General features: G+C 41.7%; 2 protein-coding genes across 3 annotated transcripts in view; one reads left to right on the plus strand and one right to left on the minus strand.

Annotated features, from left to right (window-relative positions):
* LOC136620845 (heterogeneous nuclear ribonucleoprotein L-like) overlaps positions 1–13,669 on the plus strand; it is a 35,715-nt gene extending 22,046 nt beyond the window's left edge. The window contains exons 7-13 of one of the 2 annotated variants that reach the window (XM_066595866.1): positions 1,144–1,215; positions 4,038–4,255; positions 5,070–5,191; positions 5,437–5,638; positions 7,140–7,197; positions 8,502–8,600; positions 10,849–13,669. In XM_066595866.1, coding sequence (XP_066451963.1) covers positions 1,144–1,215; positions 4,038–4,255; positions 5,070–5,191; positions 5,437–5,638; positions 7,140–7,197; positions 8,502–8,600; positions 10,849–10,904 — 827 coding nt within the window. In that variant the 3' untranslated portion in view covers positions 10,905–13,669. The remainder of the gene's footprint in view (positions 1–1,143; positions 1,216–4,037; positions 4,256–5,069; positions 5,192–5,436; positions 5,639–7,139; positions 7,198–8,501; positions 8,601–10,848) is intronic. The other variant, XM_066595867.1, reaches the window with a different exon arrangement.
* The window catches only part of LOC136620153 (regulator of microtubule dynamics protein 2-like), a gene marked incomplete at its 5' end in the record, with an annotated part of 371,477 nt that overhangs the window by 247,108 nt on the left and 103,493 nt on the right, over positions 1–20,876 (minus strand). The window lies entirely within an intron of this gene.

Raw genomic sequence — 20,876 nt, forward strand, 5'->3', positions numbered from 1 at the left:
TGGGCCAGTGTATCGCCACGTTTTTAGGTTCTTTTTGACTGCGCAAGACTGTGTATCATGCACAATGTCATACACAGTCTTCTTGGGTTCATTTTTTTTCTTTTGTTTCCTGCTCTGTCGCCTAGCGACGTTGCAAATAAACGCAGTACATGCGCAATGTAATTGCGTATGTTTAGCATTTAGTATGCACGCATAGAAAACAAAAGGGTGTAATACGTGGTAAGATGGATCATCGTGTGTGTGTGTGGTGTGTGTTATTTATTTATTTATTTTTATTCTTCTCGTGTTTTATACGCAATGAAAATACGCCAGTGTGAGTGTAACAGCGAAAATCAATGTATTTGAATTACAGCAATGTACTGCATATACGTACAACGCAATTCAAATATCCTCTTATGAGCCTGGCCTAAGTTAAACACCATTCTCTGACTGTATAATACAGGGTGGGCCACAGAAAAGTAGCCTAGCACTATACTCCCATGAAAGCTATGTAGAAGCATATTCATCATTGCACTCCAGAGTGCAGAAAAGATGCTCTTGCTTGTTCATTGTTGCCAGGAGCATGTCCGGAGCTCATGATCCAGCTGCTGGTACTCGATTTGTTCATCATTGCATCTGCTGGAGCATAAGCAGTCTGCACTCCAGCAGGTCACATGATTCATTGTATGAGGTCACAGATTACTCTGGTAGTAATCAAAGAGTATAATGATGAATATATCTTTAAAAAAAAAAAATCTGTCTTTGTTGCCCATAGCAACCAATCACAGCGAAGCTTTCATTTCTCATACTGGGATAAAATGAAAGCTGCTGTGTAATTGGTTACTATGGGCAGCAAAGACCTATTTTCTTTTACAAAGCTTTTATAAAAGCTTATATAACCTTTTCCGTGGCCCACCTTGTATTTGTTCTGCTAAAATGCAGTTTGCGAATGGTAATGGCTGCAGGGATATGTCTGCTTGTCAATGGACCTGGGATACATCCGTAGTGACCCATACGCTTCCCTGTCTAAACTAGTTCTGTTTAGACTGTTTTCTGATTTGTATACACTGCAACAGAGATTTATTATTAAAAAGGAAGGAAAGAAAGTGCTATTTTTTTTTTTTGTATAATCTGTGTTTTAAATGTAATATATTGCTCTTTCAGACCGGGGTAATGGACGTCAGAGACAAGCAATACTGGGAGATCATCCATCATCCTATAGATATGATGGTTATGGTATGTTACTTTTACATCTCTCTAATCATTGGAGTGAGCGCTGTGATGAGACTAGTAATAAAGGCCCATTTACACTGAGAGATGATCGCTCAAATGACAGTTTGAGTGACTGTTTTGAGCGATCATCTCTGCATAAACTTTTAAGTAGCTAATTAGCTACTTAAGAGTTGCATGAAGGCAGAGCGGGACACCGCTGACAGCTCCGAGAACAGCAGCTGCTTTGTATATGCAAACAGCTGCTTTGTTCTCGGAGCTGTCAGCTGGTATCCCGCTCATCTGATAGCTACGAGAACAAAGCAACTCCTGCTGTTCTCAGCGCTATCGCTGAGAGCTCCGTGCGGGATACTAACTGAAAGAATACTATCAGCTGGTACCCTGTTGAAAACTAGCGTGTAGCGCTAAGTCATCTGTGATTTCTAGCTTGCTAAAGGTAAACTATGAATGAAGAGTGCTTGGACAGTGCATGATGGCTGCCCGTTTAGTCACAATGATTATCGCTCAAAAGATGGCTTTTGAGCACATTTTGAGCTATAATCGTTGTCTAAATGCACCTTTCTTTGAGGTAGTAAGGGGAACTGCCAGAGCCGGTCATATGCTGTATTTTATTATGTAAATATTCAGTAAGTAAATACGTGTAGAACTCTGAAAAATGCAGTCCGTGAATGTTGATGGAACTGTGACACTTTAGGTGGGGGGAGTGAATCGGGAGAATAGGGAAAGCATCCATACATCTGCTAGGACAATGAATGAATTTGAGCGATAATCGTGCAGTGTAAATCCCAAAAAATCGCTTGCTATTTATTCGCAAGTCGTTATCGCTGACTTTTAGTCAGCATGAAAAAACTATCGCTGGATCGCAGGCTTCTCGTTCTGTGTAAATGCTCCTCGCTCGGAGCGTCTCATGGAAGGGGAAGTGCTGAGTGAGAAGCTCGTGATCCAGCAGCGAACTGTCATTTGAAACGCTCTGCACGAGCGTTGTCGACCTTAGTTGTGACGTCAGCGCTCATGCAGTCGTTTAGCCAACTGTCATCCTGTATAAAAGGGCCATTAGTCCTTTATCAGCACTTGGAGGAAATATTAAAGGGGTTGTCCCGCGCCGAAACGTTTTTTTTTTTTTTTCCAACCCCCCCCCCCCGTTCGGCGCGAGACAACCCCGATGCAGGGATTAAAAAAGAACACCGCACAGCGCTTACCTGAATCCCCGAGCTCCGGTGACTTCTTACTTACCTGCTGAAGATGGCCGTCGGGAACTTCTCCCTCGGTGGACCGCAGGGCTTCTGTGCAGTCCATTGCCGATTCCAGCCTCCTGATTGGCTGGAATCGGCACGTGACGGGGCGCAGCTACACGGAGCCGGCATCCTGCACGAGCGGCCCCATTGAGAAAAGAAGAAGACCCGGACTGCGCAAGCGCGTCTAATTTGGCTATTAGACGCCGAAAATTAGACGGCTCCATGGAAACGAGGACGCCAGCAACGGAGCAGGTAAGTGAAAAACTTCTTATAACTTCTGTATGGCTCATAATTAATGCACAATGTACATTACAAAGTGCATTAATATGGCCATACAGAAGTGTATAGACCCACTTGCTGCCGCGGGACAACCCCTTTAACACCATAGTGTATTGGGAACTTGGAGCGCTGCTTGTACTGATCTTATTTAACAAAGCATTCTTAGAAATTAAAGAAGTGTTTGTGAGGCTATATGCAGTAACTGCTTCTCAGTGCTAACGTTTGCACGGTGCTCAAGTCAGTCAGTTTTTGTTTTTTAACAGAATTCTAATGTATTGGGGATTTTAGGTATATATATTTTTCTAATAAAGTGTTATTCATCTTCCTTCCTATCAAAGTTCCTCATAAATAAAATCTAACTTTGGTCTCCTTTTGCGGCTTCCCTTTAAATGAAGATTACACTTTTAGCCATTATTACTCAGTAAAAATCTAAATAAAACTTGTCACTTTCTTTGTCATTCACACTTTAGGGCTGGGCTCACATGATCATATCTTGCAGCGTACCGGCTGTGAGAGATATGCACATGGCACACAGCCAGTACGCAATAACATTCCATACTGGCTGCGTGCCGCCAAGCACCATGCGCTATCTTGGTGTGGATGTGCATGTAATACGCGCCAAGATAGAACTGCTGTGATTTTTCTTACTCGTGTATTTTGTACAATTTGTGTGAGTGGTAACACTGCTGCCTATGGGAGATTGGTACAGTGTATTAATTGTGCTAAATACGCTCTCACCATGTGAACCCGGTCTAAAAGAACATTTTGCTGCTTTCTCCTTTTAGTCTGTTTACAATGTAACTGCAATCAACAGTCAAATGACTGAACACCTGAGCTAGAATTGTGAAACTGCCGTCTAAGCTCCCACAATGCACTGCTTTATAGTAAGGAGTCCAAAAGAGTCTAAAATCTATTGCCCTGTTTAAATGGGGAATAAAGCAGATAAGTTGGCACAGCCCAGCAATTTTGATACGAATGACCACGGACAAGAAGGGTTGGCATGTTGGATTTCAACATACTCAATCCTTTTTTCTTCCCACTGTGAGATAAGATGCCACGAAAGGTGTCTGGCAGAGGCTTATTCCTCTCTTCATATTGAAATAAACATGGATACCTGACCGCAGAAGTTGTGGGCTGAACATTGTAGATGTATTGTAGCTTAAAACCTAATGTAATGAGAAAAAAAAAACTTATTATGCAACATTTTATGTACATTTTAACAGCATCTTGTGCAAAAGTGGAGTTTTTAAAAATTGTTTCTATAACCCATTAAGTATTTTTCAGTGACCAATAACTCTGCATTTATGTATACAGGAAACCACGGGCCATTGTTACCATTGCCAAACCACTACAGAATGGGATCCAGAGACACTCCAGAGCTGGTTTCTTATCCTCTGCCTCGGATCTCCACTTCATACATCCATGGTGGACCTCCTGTTGGTTCAGTAGCTATGGTTAGTGGCCTCCACCAAGAAAAGATGAACTGTTCTCGGGTCTTCAACTTGTTCTGCTTGTATGGAAACATTGAAAAGGTAGAGTTGGGCTGAGGAGATGTGCACAACGTTCATTTCTGGCACTTGTTGCTCTATAATATAGCTAAAACTATTGGAAAGTTTCACCTCTTCATTAGTGGGCTCAAATTTTTTAACTCCATGTGCATGAAACATACAGTTTGCTAATTGGCCAACAAATTGCTAACTGTACTCCATAGTGTTTAGTTTAAAAAAATGCCATAAGGATAGATGGGGAGAACCCAAGAACAAAGGGCATACAATATAATGGGTATCCAAATTTGTGACATCTAGTAATACTTTATAATTTTGCATCCTTTCCAGTAATGTGGAAAATGCTGGCATTTGGGGGAAAAACTCCACAAATTGCAGTAAAATTCAAACAGGGCAATGAAGTACAATCAAAACACAAGGTGGGGTCTTCACACAATATACAGTGTGGTTTCTCAACTCCATTAAAGGGGCTCTTTGTTATAACTAAAAACTTGATTGTTTTGCCTTTTTCTGAGTGACCGTTTTAAACGATCATCTTTGCATACCTTATAGTAGCTACTATACGGTTATGCAGCTGGAGCGGGACACAGCTGCGGATGCTAATAGAACGCAGCTGTTTTGCATAACCCTTATCATTAAGGGAGCTGGCTCCTTGTCTCATCTTAATAACTAAGCCAACACATTATTTTGTCAAGGCCAATGAAGAGACAGAAGGGTGGTGGCTTAGTAATAAAGGTTTGTCATGTTCATGAAAATTTATTTTATCCAACATTTAGTTTGTGTAAAACTCATCACTACATTTTTTTTTCCCATACCTTTTTTTTTTTTCTTTTGAATGCAGGTAAAGTTCATGAAGACTATTCCAGGCTCAGCCCTCGTGGAGATGAGTGATGAGTACGCCGTGAAAAGAGCAGTTACTCATCTCAATGATGTGAAGATTTTTGAAAAGAGACTTAATGTTTGGTAAGACAGATGTGGTTGTATAACTTGAATGGAATGTACAAATATCTAACCCTGATTGAGCCCAAATATTCAACCAACTGAAAGCCATACTCCTCAGATCCATCACCAAGGCTTTGAGGAAATATTCATGTTTGGGTAGTTTAAAAATGTATCGCTTGTCTGAATGTATATTTACCCACTGCTTCTTAGAGGCCTATTTAAAACTATTGCCTAAAAGCTTTTGTTTTTTTCTTTCTTCTCCTTAGTGTGTCAAAACAGAACTCTGTTGTTCCAAGTCAGATATATGAACTTGAAGATGGTACAAGTAGTTTTAAAGATTTTGCAATGAGCAAGGACAATAGGTTTACTAGCGCCGGACAAGCTTCCAAGAACATAATCCAGCCGCCATCTTGCGTTCTGCACTACTATAATGCTCCACTTTGTATGGAAGAAAGTCTCTTCCAGAAGGTAAGTTTTTACAATATGCTGTATCAAAACAAAGTTCAAACAAACCCTGTGGTATGTGTGTTTATTCATAAAAAAACTACTTTACATTATGCTTTCATAAAACAAAGGAACAAGGCTGTTTACATAAAAACAGGAAATGCTTTTCTTTATATCCTATATTTTGGCTGATATCTAAATTTCAGAAAGTAAGATTCCAGTTTTAAGAGCTTTAGTTCCTACTGCATGTAAATCCATCATGTTTATTTAGCTCTAACGTTTAATGATTAGGAAAAAACTATTTTATATGAAAATTGTCTTTCAAGAGAAGAATTGACTGCCACAACTTTACAGTATTTGGGGGCCTTGTGTGCAAACCCCGGTCAATTGATGAAAAGTGTATTCTTAAAAAAAAAAAAAAAAAAGTGAAGGACTATATATAGAGTTGTGCTTTAATTTTTTTTATTTTTTTTACAGCGTTTAGCACAGCAATTTTGACCGCTTGCTAAAAAACACTGCACTCCACTGATTTCAATGAGAAATCGGACAAGTGTTTTGAATGCTCTGTTCTATTTTAGTGCGTTTTCAGTGTTATTTTTTTATTTTTATTTTTTTTACACACTCCATCACCCATTGCAATGATAGGGTTCGTTAAAAATGCCGTCGACCGCGTTTGAAAACACTGTAAAACTCAGCGTTTTTCTGAACTTCGATGTGAGCCTGGCCTAACACCGCCTTTTTCAATGTGCTCACACAATGTTAAAAATATCAAAATGGCTCTTCCTTCTACGTAAACTTTTTTTTTTTTTTTCCATGCATACGTAAATTGGAATAATATTTGGAAATCCAGTGTTCTGCATTGGGGAAAAAAAGTCAAGCAACTGTCCTCGTGTTTATAATTTTTTAAATCCATTTACTTTTCCAAAATACTCTTTTTGATAACTTAAGGATAATCAACTTTTATTTAGTTTTTTTTTTTTTTTTTGTCCTCTTAAACGAAGTTTGTTACAGACTCCTTTTAAAAAATCTGTAATCCCATATTGGATCATTGATTGAATTTAGCTTTTTCCATAACCATTTTCTTACAGTAGGCCAAAAGTGGTGTTAAATTCAGAGTTTCAAAGTCAAAAGATCCTGAAATAAGAATTCCCAAGTAATGAAAACTTCATTGAAATGGATTTTTGTCAGATAAATTGTTAATATTTTCAATCTCCCTTCTCAATGAGATTAAAGCAGTTTTTTATCCAGTGACCCGTGCCTTAAATAGTTCCTATAACCTACAACAAAGATGGTGTCAGGATTTCAAGATCTAATGCAATGTTATACAAATAATGCATTTTTTCCCCCAGAAATGAATTTAAATTGGCGCTTGCTATCCCTTGATACTGTCTACTGCTGATTGTCAGTAGTTTGCTCATAACAATGAGGGGTGAGACAGGACCACTAATATGATATGATCATCAGTAGGTGTAACACTGCTTTACGATTTCTCTATTTTCTAACCTTTACTTTCAATTTCTTTCAGCTCTGTGAAGATCACAAAGTTCCGAAGTTCATCAAGTACAAGCTATTTGATACTAAATGTTAGTAAAATCCAATACACCTAATATTACATCTTTCACGTAAATATTAAATTAAACAATTGAAAAAAGTTTGTATTCTTGAAATCGCATGTTGAGTCGTGTTTTTTTTTTTTGTTCCCCCCCCCCCCCCCCCCTTTATCTTGTTTTTGTTCACTATAGCTGAAGGCTAGGACTATTTGGTAAATTAAGGCATAATCCACTGAAATGATCATCTTGATCATGACTAGAGATGAGCGATCGTACTCGGAAAAGCACTACTCGCTCGAGTAATTTGCTTTATCCGAGTATCGCTGTGCTCGTCCCTGAAGATTCGGGTGCCGCTGACAGGTGAGTCGCAGGGGAGAGCGGGCGGGAGAGAGGGAGAGAAAGATCTCCCCGCTCTCCCCTGCAGCTCCCCGCTCCGTGCCGGCACCCGAATCTTCAGGGACGAGCACAGCGATACTCGGATAAAGCAAATTACTCGAGCGAGTAGTGCTTTTCTGAGTACGCTCGCTCATCTCTAATCATAACCTTAATCCTATTTAACACTGCTCACAGAATTTTGACACAATGTTATAAATAAGTCTATTTAGTTGAATTAAATTTTGTTTATAATTGTTTGAAAGATTTCTAGAACTGGTAATCTCTAAGCAGTGCCAAAGAGGTTTATCTTCTCTGTCAGCGATGATCCAAAGACAGTCTGAAAATGGTTATTCCATCAGCGCAGTCTGTCCATGTAAATGATTGCCTTGCTCGAAAAACCCATTTTAATACTACGTTTCACTTGCAGCAGCCTCTGAAGAGTATATGTATAGTTAGCTGTATTTTCCTATGGGAAAGCCAGCCAGTGGTTTTGGGTGTCAGTCATGCAACTATCAGTTGATTGCTATGGTTTATATCATATTAAAGGGGTCGTCTATGCAGAGACAACGTTTTTTAACCAATATGACTTGCTTACATCTAGATACTAACTATCAGAAGAAAATAAGCTCTGGATTTTCCCCTTTGCAGCTATGACATAACTTTAATCTTGTGCAGAGAATTCCCTCTTAGTCATAATCTTGTATTCAACTTTTTCCTTATCTCAGAAATTCCATCACTATTGAAAACTTCGCAGTATTCGGGGAGTGCATGCAGGTTTTTTTAGTATCTGGAAAAATAGAAGTCGTGTGCAATTCTGCAGCTCCAATCTGCTATTCAGTATTGTACTTACAGTAAAACTTTAAAAAATGTTATATTCTTTCTAATCCTGGTCATGGCTCTTATTATAATTTTTTTATTTTTTTTTATTTCCTATTTGTTTTTTTATTTTGTGTTTTCTACAGCATCATCAAGAACTTTGTCAGGCCTACTTCAGTGGGAAACAAAGACTGAAGCAGTTGAAGCCCTCACAGTATTAAATCACTACCAAATAAGGATACCAAGTAAGTGCAGCTACACTTATAAATATTCTGTACTATAGTAGGTCTCAAATTCAAACTTCTTCAAGATACATCACAGAAAAGGGCCGTATCCTTACTGACTAAGGGTGCATTCAGACTACCGTATATCTGCCGCGTATTCACGCCGGCCGATATACGGCGTCTCTCTCTGCAGGGGGAGGAGGCTGGAAGAGCCGGGAGCAGTGTTCTGAGCTCCTGCCCCCTCTCTGCCTCCTCTCCACCCCCCCCTGCACTATTTTCAATGAGGAGAGGCGGGACAGGGTGTAGCTAATTCACAAACCCCCACACATTTAGCCCCACCCCCGTCCCACCTCCTCTCATTGCAAATAGTGCAGAGGGGGTGGAGAGGAGGCAGAGAGGGGGCAGGAGCTCAGGGCACTGCTCCCGTCTCTTCCAGCCTCCTCTCGCTGCAGAGAGACGCCGTATATCGGCCGGCGTGAATACCCGGCCGATATACGGTCGTCTGAATGCACTCTAAGGAGTGCATATAGCTGCATCCTCTCACCATGCGGGTAGCAGACTACCAAATGAGGGAGCTAATTGCACCTGTGAGGGACACCTGCATGGTGAGAGGATGCAGCTATATGCACTCCTTAGTCATTAAGGATATGGCCGTTTTCTGTGATTGTTTTTATATTTCCCCTTCTGTGATGTATTTATAGTAGTATAGGGACCCACTACATGCAAGGAACCTTGACACGGTTAGTGAGCTGATGTATCTTGGCCAAAATCCAACTAATGACTTGCATTTATTATCTATTATTCACATGCAGTGTGGCTTTAAAACTCTAGGGGGAGCCCAGGGTGACAGTACCAATGTGGTTCACATTGGTAAGCAAGCTTGAAAAGGCTTATTATGGCCGAAACATAGCTTACTTACTTTTTACTCTGAGACCATGGATTAATAAAGCTTTTTGTAACTTCTTTTTACAAAAAAAAAACGATTTTCGGCTCGTGCTGCCACTATATCCATTCATTTTCAAGTTACCAATGTTGAGTGCTATCATTTTCTCATTTTTCATATTGCTTATAGGGAGTTTGACAAGGAAATAACGCTTTAGACTCCCGAAGTTTATATCTAGTAGCAACATGACACTTATGTCACATTAAAACATGTGAATTGTGGGAATCTGGAGAAAGGCACAGAAGTGACTGGTTTATTGTGTAGTGGTGCTGTCGTGTTTTAACTCTTTCTATCTAATAGTTGTTTGGGTACTTCTTAAAATTTAGAATCAACAATAAGTCTGCTGGGATCCGAGTTCTCTCATGTGTCCAAATTGGTTAGCGATAGGCCTCCTGCAGACGGCCCGGTTGAATCCCGCTGCCAGGATTCTCGCAGTAGGATTCAAGCTATTCCTCCCGGTGACTCACTCTGCGCCGACTGTCACACAGCCATGCATGCGCAGACCAGAGCCGGCGTGTCACCAGTGACATAATTACTGCATTTTTTACACTCATCATTGCAAGGGGTAATGTGGGGCAGCAGACTGTGTTCGTTTAGCCTTGTGTTAGAAATGCTCATTTGAGAAGCACCATTGAAATCAATGGAGGCTCAGTACAGTGTTTTTAACGGGTGTTTCAAACGCCTGCAAAAATGCCTGTGTGAGAGTGGCCTTGGCAACAAATTTTTAGCTGTTTCTTGGAATTTTTTTTTGTGTTTTAAAGTGATCCGCTGGAAAGATCCCTCTGATTTCGGCTTGGAGAACTACAAGTGGTGCCCTTAATTATACCATTGATTATCGTTAACAGTGTTATTTCATAGTTTTTTCCTGTATGGGGTTTTATGCTGCAATGTGTAAACAACGTATTTGCTGCTTCCTCATTGGTCAGTGTAAAAGCAAAGACCACTAGGCTCGTCACAGAGACTGGAACTTTGTCCCTTGTTCAGACAGGAGAACATCATTTGGAGTACATGGCATGCTATTTGTTTAAAGTCTGGTTATAGACTAAAAAGCAACCCTTTGTTGTCTGATCCTACAGTCATGTTTCCCTACTTTTTACAAAAACCATACACTAGGTAGCCCTGCCTGGACGATATCCAAGGTTCTGGGCAACATGCATCGTTCACTTTTAAACCATTAAAAATAAATACATTTTCTCCCCTCCTGTCCCCCCCCCCCCCCCCCCCATCCCCTCAAAGTGTGTGTGTGTGTGTGTGTGTGTGTGTGTGTGTATTTACTTATTTAATATTCACAGTTGTTAAAATGCTTCATATTTTTTCTTTCCACAGACGGATCAAATCCTTACACCCTGAAGCTGTGTTTCTCCACCTCCTCCCACCTGTGAAGCCGCATCCGAGGACAATGAACGCCGTTTCCGTTTTATACTTTTGCATGATTCTGAATGCCTTGCAATGGTTAATGTTCAGTGTTTTGAAGGTGTTATCCAGCTTTTAAAAAGCGATGGTTAGTCCTTGGTTTAGGCAAAAATATTAGATCAGTGGGGGTCCAACTCTTGGACTTCGTCCATTTTAGATGTTTAAAGAAGCAATGCTGCTTGAAGACCCAGTGCTCACCCTTTGTTTACGTTATTCCAGACTGCATAATGCCATACTCCTAGTAGTTACTACATGGCATTGGGGCATAACTGCAATACCTTGTGTAGCCACTAGTAAAGGTAGGCCATCAAGTTTAAAAAGCTGTGTAATCAAACAGCACTACATGTTTTCTAATATTCTTCTGTTTTTAGGACTACGGGAGGAATTTATTATGCTTGTTGTACCAGAATTGTGGCATCAGAAGGTTGCTATTTTAGAGCAAGTGCCCCGCCCCTGTCTTCTTTCTTCATCCCAGCGGATGTGCTCGGCACACCGGCAGCGTGCCGCGCATGCGCCGGGCACATCCGCCGGGCCGAAGAAAGAAGATCTGGCCGGGAAGGAAGGGAGACCTGCAGTGTCCAGGACAGGTGAGTTTTAATTCTGGTATGGGTGTTCCGCGGATCCGGACGGCTTCCATAGGCTGCAATAGAAGCATGTCCGGATTTTTTCCCGCACGCGGATCCGCGCCTGAAGGGAAAAATGACATCCGCAGGTATTTAACTACCTGCGGGTGTCCAATGCATCCCTATGGGGCGCGGATCCGCATGCGGGAAAAACGCTGCAGATTTTAACCCTGTGGTCATGAGGCCTTAGATATTACTAGTAAATGTGACTATTTACACCTGCGCAGAGAGCTTTACAGGTGCCATTGCACTCTGTTTTTTTGAGATGATCCACTCTGCAAGCAGTGCTTGTGAAGAACACCTTAGTACATAGTCTAGTGGAGTTTACCACATTTTTTTTTTTTTTCTTTTTACAAATTAAAAACCTTTTGTCTATAGTTGCAGGCATACGGCGGAATAGTAGAAACTACAATGGACCTCTGTGTCAGCCCTATTACAACTGTCTAGGTTATTGATGAATAACCACAAGGGGGCACTGTTCTACTGGTGTGCTGCCATTAAAATAACTGACATAAATAACATTGATCTTGTTAGAATGGCACATGTCAAGGGGTGGGAGATATTCGGTAGCAGGTGAACAGTCATTTCTTCAAGCTTGTGTTGGAAGCAGGAAAAATGAGTAAGTGTGAGGATCTGAGTGACTCTGACAAGGACCCCTGTCTATCAGCTAATCGTCCTGCCCACTGCAGTAGCCGCTAGCTGGATGTCGTTGTCTGAGGAGAAAGTTGGAACGCCAAATTCAGTCCCGTTGAAATTAATGGAAGCGCTGTGTGCTTCCACACTCCCTGCTCATGATAGGATGTGATGTCTTGACCACAGTCCTGAGCAGGAAGTCTAGGAGCAGTGTGGCGCTCCCCATTAATTTCAATGCGAGTGAATCCGACACTCCAACTTGCTCCTTGGACCTCCGATGACCACGTCTGGCTCGCCACACTGATGGCGGACTGGACAATCAGCTGATAGATGGGGAGCCTGAGGGGTGGACGCCAGGAGATAGTTCATCAGTTAAAAAAGCCCAGAATACCTCTTTAAAGCTAGTCCCTTTTATTATATATTTTATATTCTCTTCAGGATACTCTTCAGATCCTTTGTTCTCCACGCGGGAAACAATGCTAGCAGCACTTCCCCGTGGAGAACGACTGACAAAACTGATCGCTAAAATCAAGTGAGCTTGATTTTAACAATCACCAGAAAGTGCCCGAAATGCTGGTGCCCCGCGCCCATTTACACGCACCGATTATCACTAAAACGGTCGCTGATTAGCGATAATCGGTCAGTGTAAATAGCCCTTTAGTACTACCATTTAATTATTTGCATGGTTACCCATTCCTCGGCCCCTGCTCATAGATTTTGCCTGACCCAATATTAAAGACAGCTTTCTCAAATCTGTGACAGAATAAGAGGATAAGTAAATTGTGCTACAGTAGCACTTCTGTGGGAAGAGCTATACCCAAAACAAAGTGCTGGCTATGATGCAATTTGTTGGAACATTCCAGGCTTTGTTAGTCTTTCTGCAGTTACAAAAGCACAGATTGCACAGCCCGTACTTTTCCAGCATGTCCCATACTGATCCTTTTGAATTGGGGGTCTTTGCACATACCACCAATCACCCAATATGGACCTTTTTAGTCAGTATGAATATCAGTTTTGACCTTTCCCACATAAGAGTCAATGGGGAAGAAACACTTCAAATATTCCACACTTGATCTAAAGCAAAATAAAAGCAAGAGAAAAACCAGAAGTATACTGCATCAGAAAGCCACACAGGAACGGAAGAGGACATGATGATTTCCAGGAACATATTATAGCACTAGGTATAAGCATCTGCACCGGTGATTTGTGCTAGGTCTAAAATTTCCTTGAACGGGCCAATTTTAATACATTTTCTGTCATAAATTCATATTGATGGAGAGCTGTCTCTTGTATTATAACCACAAGTTTTATTTTTACCACCTTGTGCTAAAATTCTTCATAGAACTTGCCCTTATTTGTGTCTATTTCCCTGCTACTATGTAAGTGTGTTTGATGCTTAAGCATCAGTTGAAGTGATAATACATTGAACAAATGTGGATAACTGTTGTATTTTTAATGTGTGAATTTATTTGATATGTTTGGACACTTTTTTACAATAAAGTTTAAATATCTTATTACATTATATTCACATTCACCATTCAAATATGATATAAGGCAGAGGTTCACTTACAAATCCTGAGGACAGTCAATCTATAGTGTCCCAGGGATGAAGCGAGAAGCGTTAATAGTATGTGACAATATATACAAACATTTCTCTGGTATATCAACACTAGTCGGGAAAATAGAGATTGAGTATTATGACATACAACAGTGCCTGTTACGTAAAAGTAGTAGCAGCGGAGTCCTAACACTATTGCTGTGTATTGCTAACACTCCATGTTCGTACAGGTCTTTTCCGCAGGCCCATTGCAGACCTGGTGCCTTAGGCCTCCAGCACACAGGTGGAAATTCCGCGGCGGGATTCTCCGCAGAATTTCCGCCGTACACGCCTGTATAGGATTGCATTACAATACGCAATCCTATGCAGACGGCTGCGATTTTTCTCTGCGCGAAATCGCGCACAGAAAAGAAATCGCGAGGTGCTCCATTTCTGTGTGGGGCTCACAGAGCCCCGAACAGAAATGTCACTCCCCGGCCGCCGTCTCCGTTCTGCGCATCGCCGGCAGCTGGCACATGAAAGATCCGGGGCCGCAGGAGCAGGTGACGCGCTGCTCTCTGCAGGGGCTCGGTCGGGTCCCGCTGCGAGAATTCTCGCAGCGGGATCCGACCCGGCCGTCTGCAGGCGGCCTTACTGATAAATCCTGTGCTACACATTTCCTATCCAGTCCAGATTAGATTTCTGGAGCGCCAGAACCAAACAATTTGTCAGCAGCACTCAAAATAGAACCACACCGTGGGGAAGTTTCTCATTTCAGGTGCAGGCCTCCAAAGGGAAAGCGCTGTAGACCCTCCAGCCCTTAGAGCAGAGTCCAAATAGATGTGTTGGAGTTGCACTCAGGAACTCACTTCAGCAGAATTCTTGTAGTAAAAATGGTAAACTTTTATTCCTCCTCCATAAAATGCATGTAACATTTCGACCAAAATAACTGTTGTCTTTGTCAAGCATGAAAAAGAACACTAGATATTTGGAGTGGTCTACCTCTGACCCAGTCCCCCTGGGCTTCTGGAGAACCACACAGCACATTTTGTAAGCTCACTCTCACCGGAGAGACATTTTTGCAGACCGCTGATGGTATTTGAAAATCCCTGTCTGGTCTCATGCATCTCTTTTATCAATGCTTTAGAACCCTTTTACATGGGACTATTATCATTCAGAGTTGTTCAAATTTGAACAATAGTCCTGGGTAAATGCATGCAGAAACCTGAACGACTGCCTGCTTACAGTGAAGCAATAGGGAATGCGATTGTACACAGTCCCAGGAGCCTTAGGGGCCCATAAGACCTCTCTTTTCCATATAGGGAGCCCAGTACTATGAATAAAGCAATTAGGTGGGGCCCTGTTATAGATCTCACATTGGAGCCCAGAAGCTTCAAGTTATGCCTCTGCAGTGAATGGAGTGGGTGGGGAAGAGCACTCCCTGGCCGCCCCGCCTCAATGCCAGCAGCGCTGTGAGAGATGCTCACTCCTGTGTAATAGCACAGGAGCGAGCTTCACTTGGATGCGCTGTCGGGCATTGTTTCATCCTGTGTAAATGGGCCTTTACGCTCTCCTGATCCTGTAGCCACTGGGTTATAAAACTCCCTATCTCAGAGGTCCCGAAATTCAGTCCTGAGGGACCACCAACAGGTCATGTTTTCAGGATATCCTATGGTAAGAACACCTGTGGCAATGTCTGAGGCACCGACAATAATTACATCACCTGTGCAATACTGAGGAAATCCTGAAAACATGACCTGTTGCCGGTCCCTGAGGACTGGAGTTGGGGAACACTGCCCTATCTGAACACTGCCCAAAGTGGGAGCAGGAGCTTAACCTCCCTCTCTCCCTGGCCCAGGTGGACAAAATATTCGAGTTAACGCACAAATCCTCAATCGCTATCAGACACCAGGAGGCAAGCTTTAAGCTCCTCTCATGATAATATATGATGCCCTTCAAACTGCACAAAACATTTATTTTCCTTATCTCTGACATATTGGTGGTGTGGTACAGAAGTAGGCACCCTTAAACATGTTTTCTGCGATTGCCCCCTAATATGTAATTTCTGAGAAGCTGTCCACCTTGCAGGTACAGAATTTTACAGGTAGCAAGTTCCTGAGTCTCCAGCCTTGTTTCTATTGCAGCTTTCTGAACTCACTCAACGTACATACTGCAAACTTAAGTACCTTGTCAATGCGGCACGCTCACGTATACTGACTTATTGGAAAATCCTCTACACCGCCTTCGCTGACTCATTGGATACACAAATTGGAGGAGATTGAATGGATGCAGGAACTCACAGCCTCTTTCCATGATTAATATGATTCCTGGTACCATACCTGGGCTCCTTGAGTTAGCTTCCATCTAGGGATGCCAATTGGGCAGGTGGAGAACGGAGAGGAAACGAGACAGAAGTTAAAATTCTGAGTATCTTAAATACGGTGAGTGGATGCCTGTCGAGACCCCCGTCCTTTCCCACTTCCCTCCTCCCCCAGTCTTTTTTTTTTCTTTTTCCCTTAACTTTCCACCTTGCTTTGCTTTATAATGCCATCTTGTTTATGACTGTCCCCCTTCCCTTTTCTTTTCAGCTTATTTTATTGGATCAGTGGTATCCTCGGATAACTTGAACTCTTGTGTTTATTATGTAATTTGTTTTTTCCTTCCGGCATATTCAAAGTCACATTGTAAATCTGTCATCAACACTGAATGTACACTCCACATCTGGAGGATTGTGCCATCTCACATTGTCAGAGTTTACAACGATCTGTGTTCTATTGTTATATCTTGAAGTGTTGATAACTGTGTTTATCCTCTAGAGTGGTGCTTGTTTTGTTTTCTTTTGTTGAAAAAAAGTCAAATGCTTTAAATAAACGCTCCAAGTTCGTTATGCAACTCAAGCTCTCCCTCTCCCTATGATAATTTGTGAACTTTTAGGACTATTACGAGTTATGCTGAGAAACCGTTATGGCGTGATGAGTAGTCCTACAAGTGAGTTTATTATACGCCCTTAAGGGCCAACTCTCGGGCACTTTATGGATCAGCCCTCTCTACACAGTTCTATTTTGTTCCGCTTCTTTCAGTTCATTCATTTGCAGGTTGGTGTTGGATTTGATAGTATCAAGTCAGGATGCTCTTCGGCGGGCAGGTTTTCTTTTGCCGCTGACCACTCCAAGCATTATCGATGTTTCTAATTAATTAGCTTGCATTATGCGGTCAGTATGGGAGTCTCTGTTATTAATTTTAGCCTCCAATGAAAACTTTGGTTTTATGTTATCTACGACTGTTTTGTTCATGATCTTGGTGGTCCAAAGAATTCCTACGCGTTTCCTGCACCACCAGAGTTTGAAGGCATCAATCTTCCTCCAGTCCATTTTCTTCAGTGTCCAACTTTTATAGCCATAAGTTGTGATCGGGAAGATGATTGCGTTGACTATCCGGCATTTCATTGCAATGTGTGTTTTGCTTTTCTAGATCTTATCCATACCCAACACTGCGCTGTGGCCTAGCATGATACCTTGCTTTATTTTGGGTCCTTATTCTCCATTGCGGTCGATTTTTTTTTTTTTATTTTTTTATTTTTATTTTTTTTTTCGATCCAAGAAAGGCACCATCCATACTCTTGTTAATGAGTGAACCATAAAGCTGGAAATAGGTGGGTGACCTATAAAGTGTACTGACTGCAACTCTTTAAAAAAAACAAAATAAAAAACTAATCTAAGTGCAGGTATCTAACTGCACATTGTATATATGATAACTTTGCCAACTCCTGTCATCAGAACGATGACGTCTGGTGGTTGTTAGGCTATGTTCTCACATTGTACTTGTTAGGAAGTTCTACAGTAGTGTAAATTAGGGGATTTAGCAAAACCCATTCACTTACAGCATACAAGAATTAGCAAATTGTAAACATATTGTGGATGGATTATTGAGACTTGATGCAATAGCTGAAATATGTATATAACACAAGCAGTTTTGGGTACAGATTTCTAAGCTGGATCAGTACTCTAATATTCACACATTGTGTAAACCCAGCATTGGGGAACTTTTTTTTTCCTGCCTGAAAAATATGTTGCTGACTGAGAAGGCAATGTAATCACATGAACTGCATATGAGGTGTGATCAATCTACCTGCCCTTCACTGTTCCTTTTCTCCTCCTGAAGAAAGGTGGAGAATGTTTAGCAAATCACTTTAAAATTCATAGTTTCAACCAAAGCGATTTAACCCCAATTTGTAAATGAGATATGTTGATGAATTTACAAACTTTCAGCTGTTTTATTTTTTTTTTTTCCACTCTTTTTTTTTTGCAACCAGAAAAGAACCATTTAAATAGCTCAACACAACTAATATAATACATGTGTTTTTTTTCCCAAATTCAACCCAAAATGCCACTTTTAATGACAACTGCAGACTCAGTCCATATGCATAAACCGCTGTGGGGGTCACGTAGCATTTTACAACTGTAGAGCCCAGTGTTGACCCGGCATACTGCTGTGTATGGGGGAGAAATTGTACGGCCCATGTACATTTTGTTTTGTGTTTTTAATATTTTCCCGCATATGGGCGCTTGTATATTTGCACGTATAGAGAAAATGGTCTCTATTTCGCGTATGTATGCAGTAAGAAATAGAACATGCTGCTTTCTTCAATGCGCACAGACATTATGCAGTTCCGATACGTTAATGTAATTGGAATTGCGTAAGGCAATGTACAGCGCTCACATAATATGTGGTAATCATATGCCTATGTGAGCCTGACCTTACGGTGCAAATGGAAACTTCAGTGCCTGCTGTCACCAAATCTTGTTACAGTTTTTTACAGTCACTCAAGGGTTTTGACCACTTGCCTCTTCAGGATTCTGGTGGCAGCCCGATAATGGCTACCTCGTTCTGCCATGTCCAGGCAGTGTAGCTAAGTATTCTTTAACGTTGAACTTGCAAACTATACTTCCAGCTGTATCTCTAGGAGCATTCAGTGAGCATTTGTTCGCCTGTCTTCCCGAGAGAGTTGCAGGATTTTTCGAAGTCCAGCAAGCTCATCCTTGACTTTTTGCGGGATTTGCAAGAGAGCCTCTTCGGTCACATTAGAACTACAATTAAGGAGGTTATGATAGTGCCCTTTCCAACGTAGTGCAATTTATTTTTTGTCTTTTAGAAGCTTGGGTCCATCTGATAAACGCAGAGGGTGTATTCCGTGATTTGTTGAATGATTAATGACCTTTGTGGCTTTAAAGAAACCCTGTGCATCATGGATATCTGCAAAATGTTGGATTGCTGGAGCCTTTTTGTCCACCAGATGTTCTTGAGTTCTCTGGTCCTTCTTTGGACCTCATTTGCACTAGTGTAGATCTTTTTCTTAGCAACACAGTTGGTGTTTCTGCCATATTTGGAAGGCTTTCCTTTTCTTATTAATTAGTTGTTGGCTCTCGTTACCATTTTCATCAAACTAGTCTTGCTGTTTCTCATCCAATGATTTCTTTACAGGCTGTAATAATGGTGATCTTCAGTTTATTCCAATGTTCCTCAACATTTTTAGGGTATTCCATAGATACATGATCCTTGAGTATTGTTTGGAGAAGGGTTCGTTTAGAGGGCTCTTGAAGGGCTTGGGTATTCATTTTACGTCTTATCTTTCTGCCTTGGAGTGTGTGTTTGGGGGCGATCTTGATGGCTATCGTAGATCGAATAACCTGTGGTCTGTCCAGCAATCAACAACTGTCATGGCTCTTGTGAGAACTATATTGCGCAGTCTCTGGCACATATAATTACATAGTCTAAGAGGTGCCAATGATTTGACTGGGAATGCTTCCATGATGTTTAAATTTTTTTTTTCTGGCGGAAGAGTGTATTGGTAATAACAAGGTTATGTTCTGCACATTTGATAAGAAGTAGGATGCCATTCAAGTTGCTAATTCCAAGTCCATTTTTTCTATAGTTTCCGGCCATAGGAAGTCTAGTCCAGTTCTTACATTAAAATCGCCCAGGAGGATGATTTTGTTCTCCTTGCGTATCGCCGATAGGATGATGTCCCGCTGACAGTAAAATTTTTCCTTGATGTCTTCGTTAGCATCTAATGTTGGTGCATAGGCACTTATGATAGTTGTTTTTTAGCAAGATTAATTTGGAGAATCAAGAGTCATTCGCTGATGCCGATGAGCGATTCAGACAAATACTTCATCAGGTCTTTTTTTAATTGTGAAGCCAACTCAGTCTATTCTTCGTTCTTGTTCCAGCAGACCCTTTCAAAAGAAGGTGTAGCCTTTCTTCCTTCAGCTGTACCTTCAGTCTTTTGGAGAGCTGCTATATTGATATTAAAGCGCCTCATCTCACTTGCTACAATAGCAGTTCTGTGCCCAGTTTGGCATTCATTGTCTACGTTGTCCAATAGTATCCAAATGTTCCATGTTCTGAAGTTCATTTTTGTTTTTTGATCGCAAGTGGTGACCCCTCTGGATGTGGGAGTCCAGTCAGGGAAGAGAGAGGCAGACTATGTTTAGGGCACCTTTTTTTTAGCCCCCTCCCCATGTGGGGTGAGCAGAGTGGGGCCTAAATAGGGCTGCTCAGTTGTGGCTACAGCTGCCAAACTGCTCAGCTACTTCGGTCCCTGAGATAGAATGACTGAATCCATATCCACCGCCCATGTGCCAGTCTCTGGCTAGGGGCTTCCAAATTGCATAGTCCTGCCCCTGTCGTCACGAACTGATCGTCGTGGGACTTTTTTAATTTTCTTGGAAGTCTTGATTTATCTGTGGAGATCAGTGCATATCCAATCAACACAGTCTTCACAGAATGAGGTTCACATCCAGTGGCATGGTTAACTGGACTACTGGTGGCTTCTCATCTGTTGCCGCCTTCCTCCGCCTTCAGAGCTGTTGCAACGTACCATGTTATCATCCGCCTGCTCCATCGTTCAGGACTTCAGATTGCGTTTGGTCTGGTTCCTCCCCTGTGGCCTTACTGCCCAGGAAGGCCCTTCTGGGGTCAAATGACTCCTGCTTCGCCCGCAGATCCACTAGAGCACGCAAGCCCCCTCACCACTAATGCCATATACCAGCATTGTGCTCCATCTACAGCATAGCAGGAAAAGGGGGGAACACATGATTTGCTGTAGATCACGTGCATGCTATCCAGACCTTCTGACAGTGTAAGTA

This window comes from Eleutherodactylus coqui, chromosome 3, assembly GCF_035609145.1.
Source record: "Eleutherodactylus coqui strain aEleCoq1 chromosome 3, aEleCoq1.hap1, whole genome shotgun sequence".
NCBI lineage: Eukaryota > Metazoa > Chordata > Amphibia > Anura > Eleutherodactylidae > Eleutherodactylus > Eleutherodactylus coqui.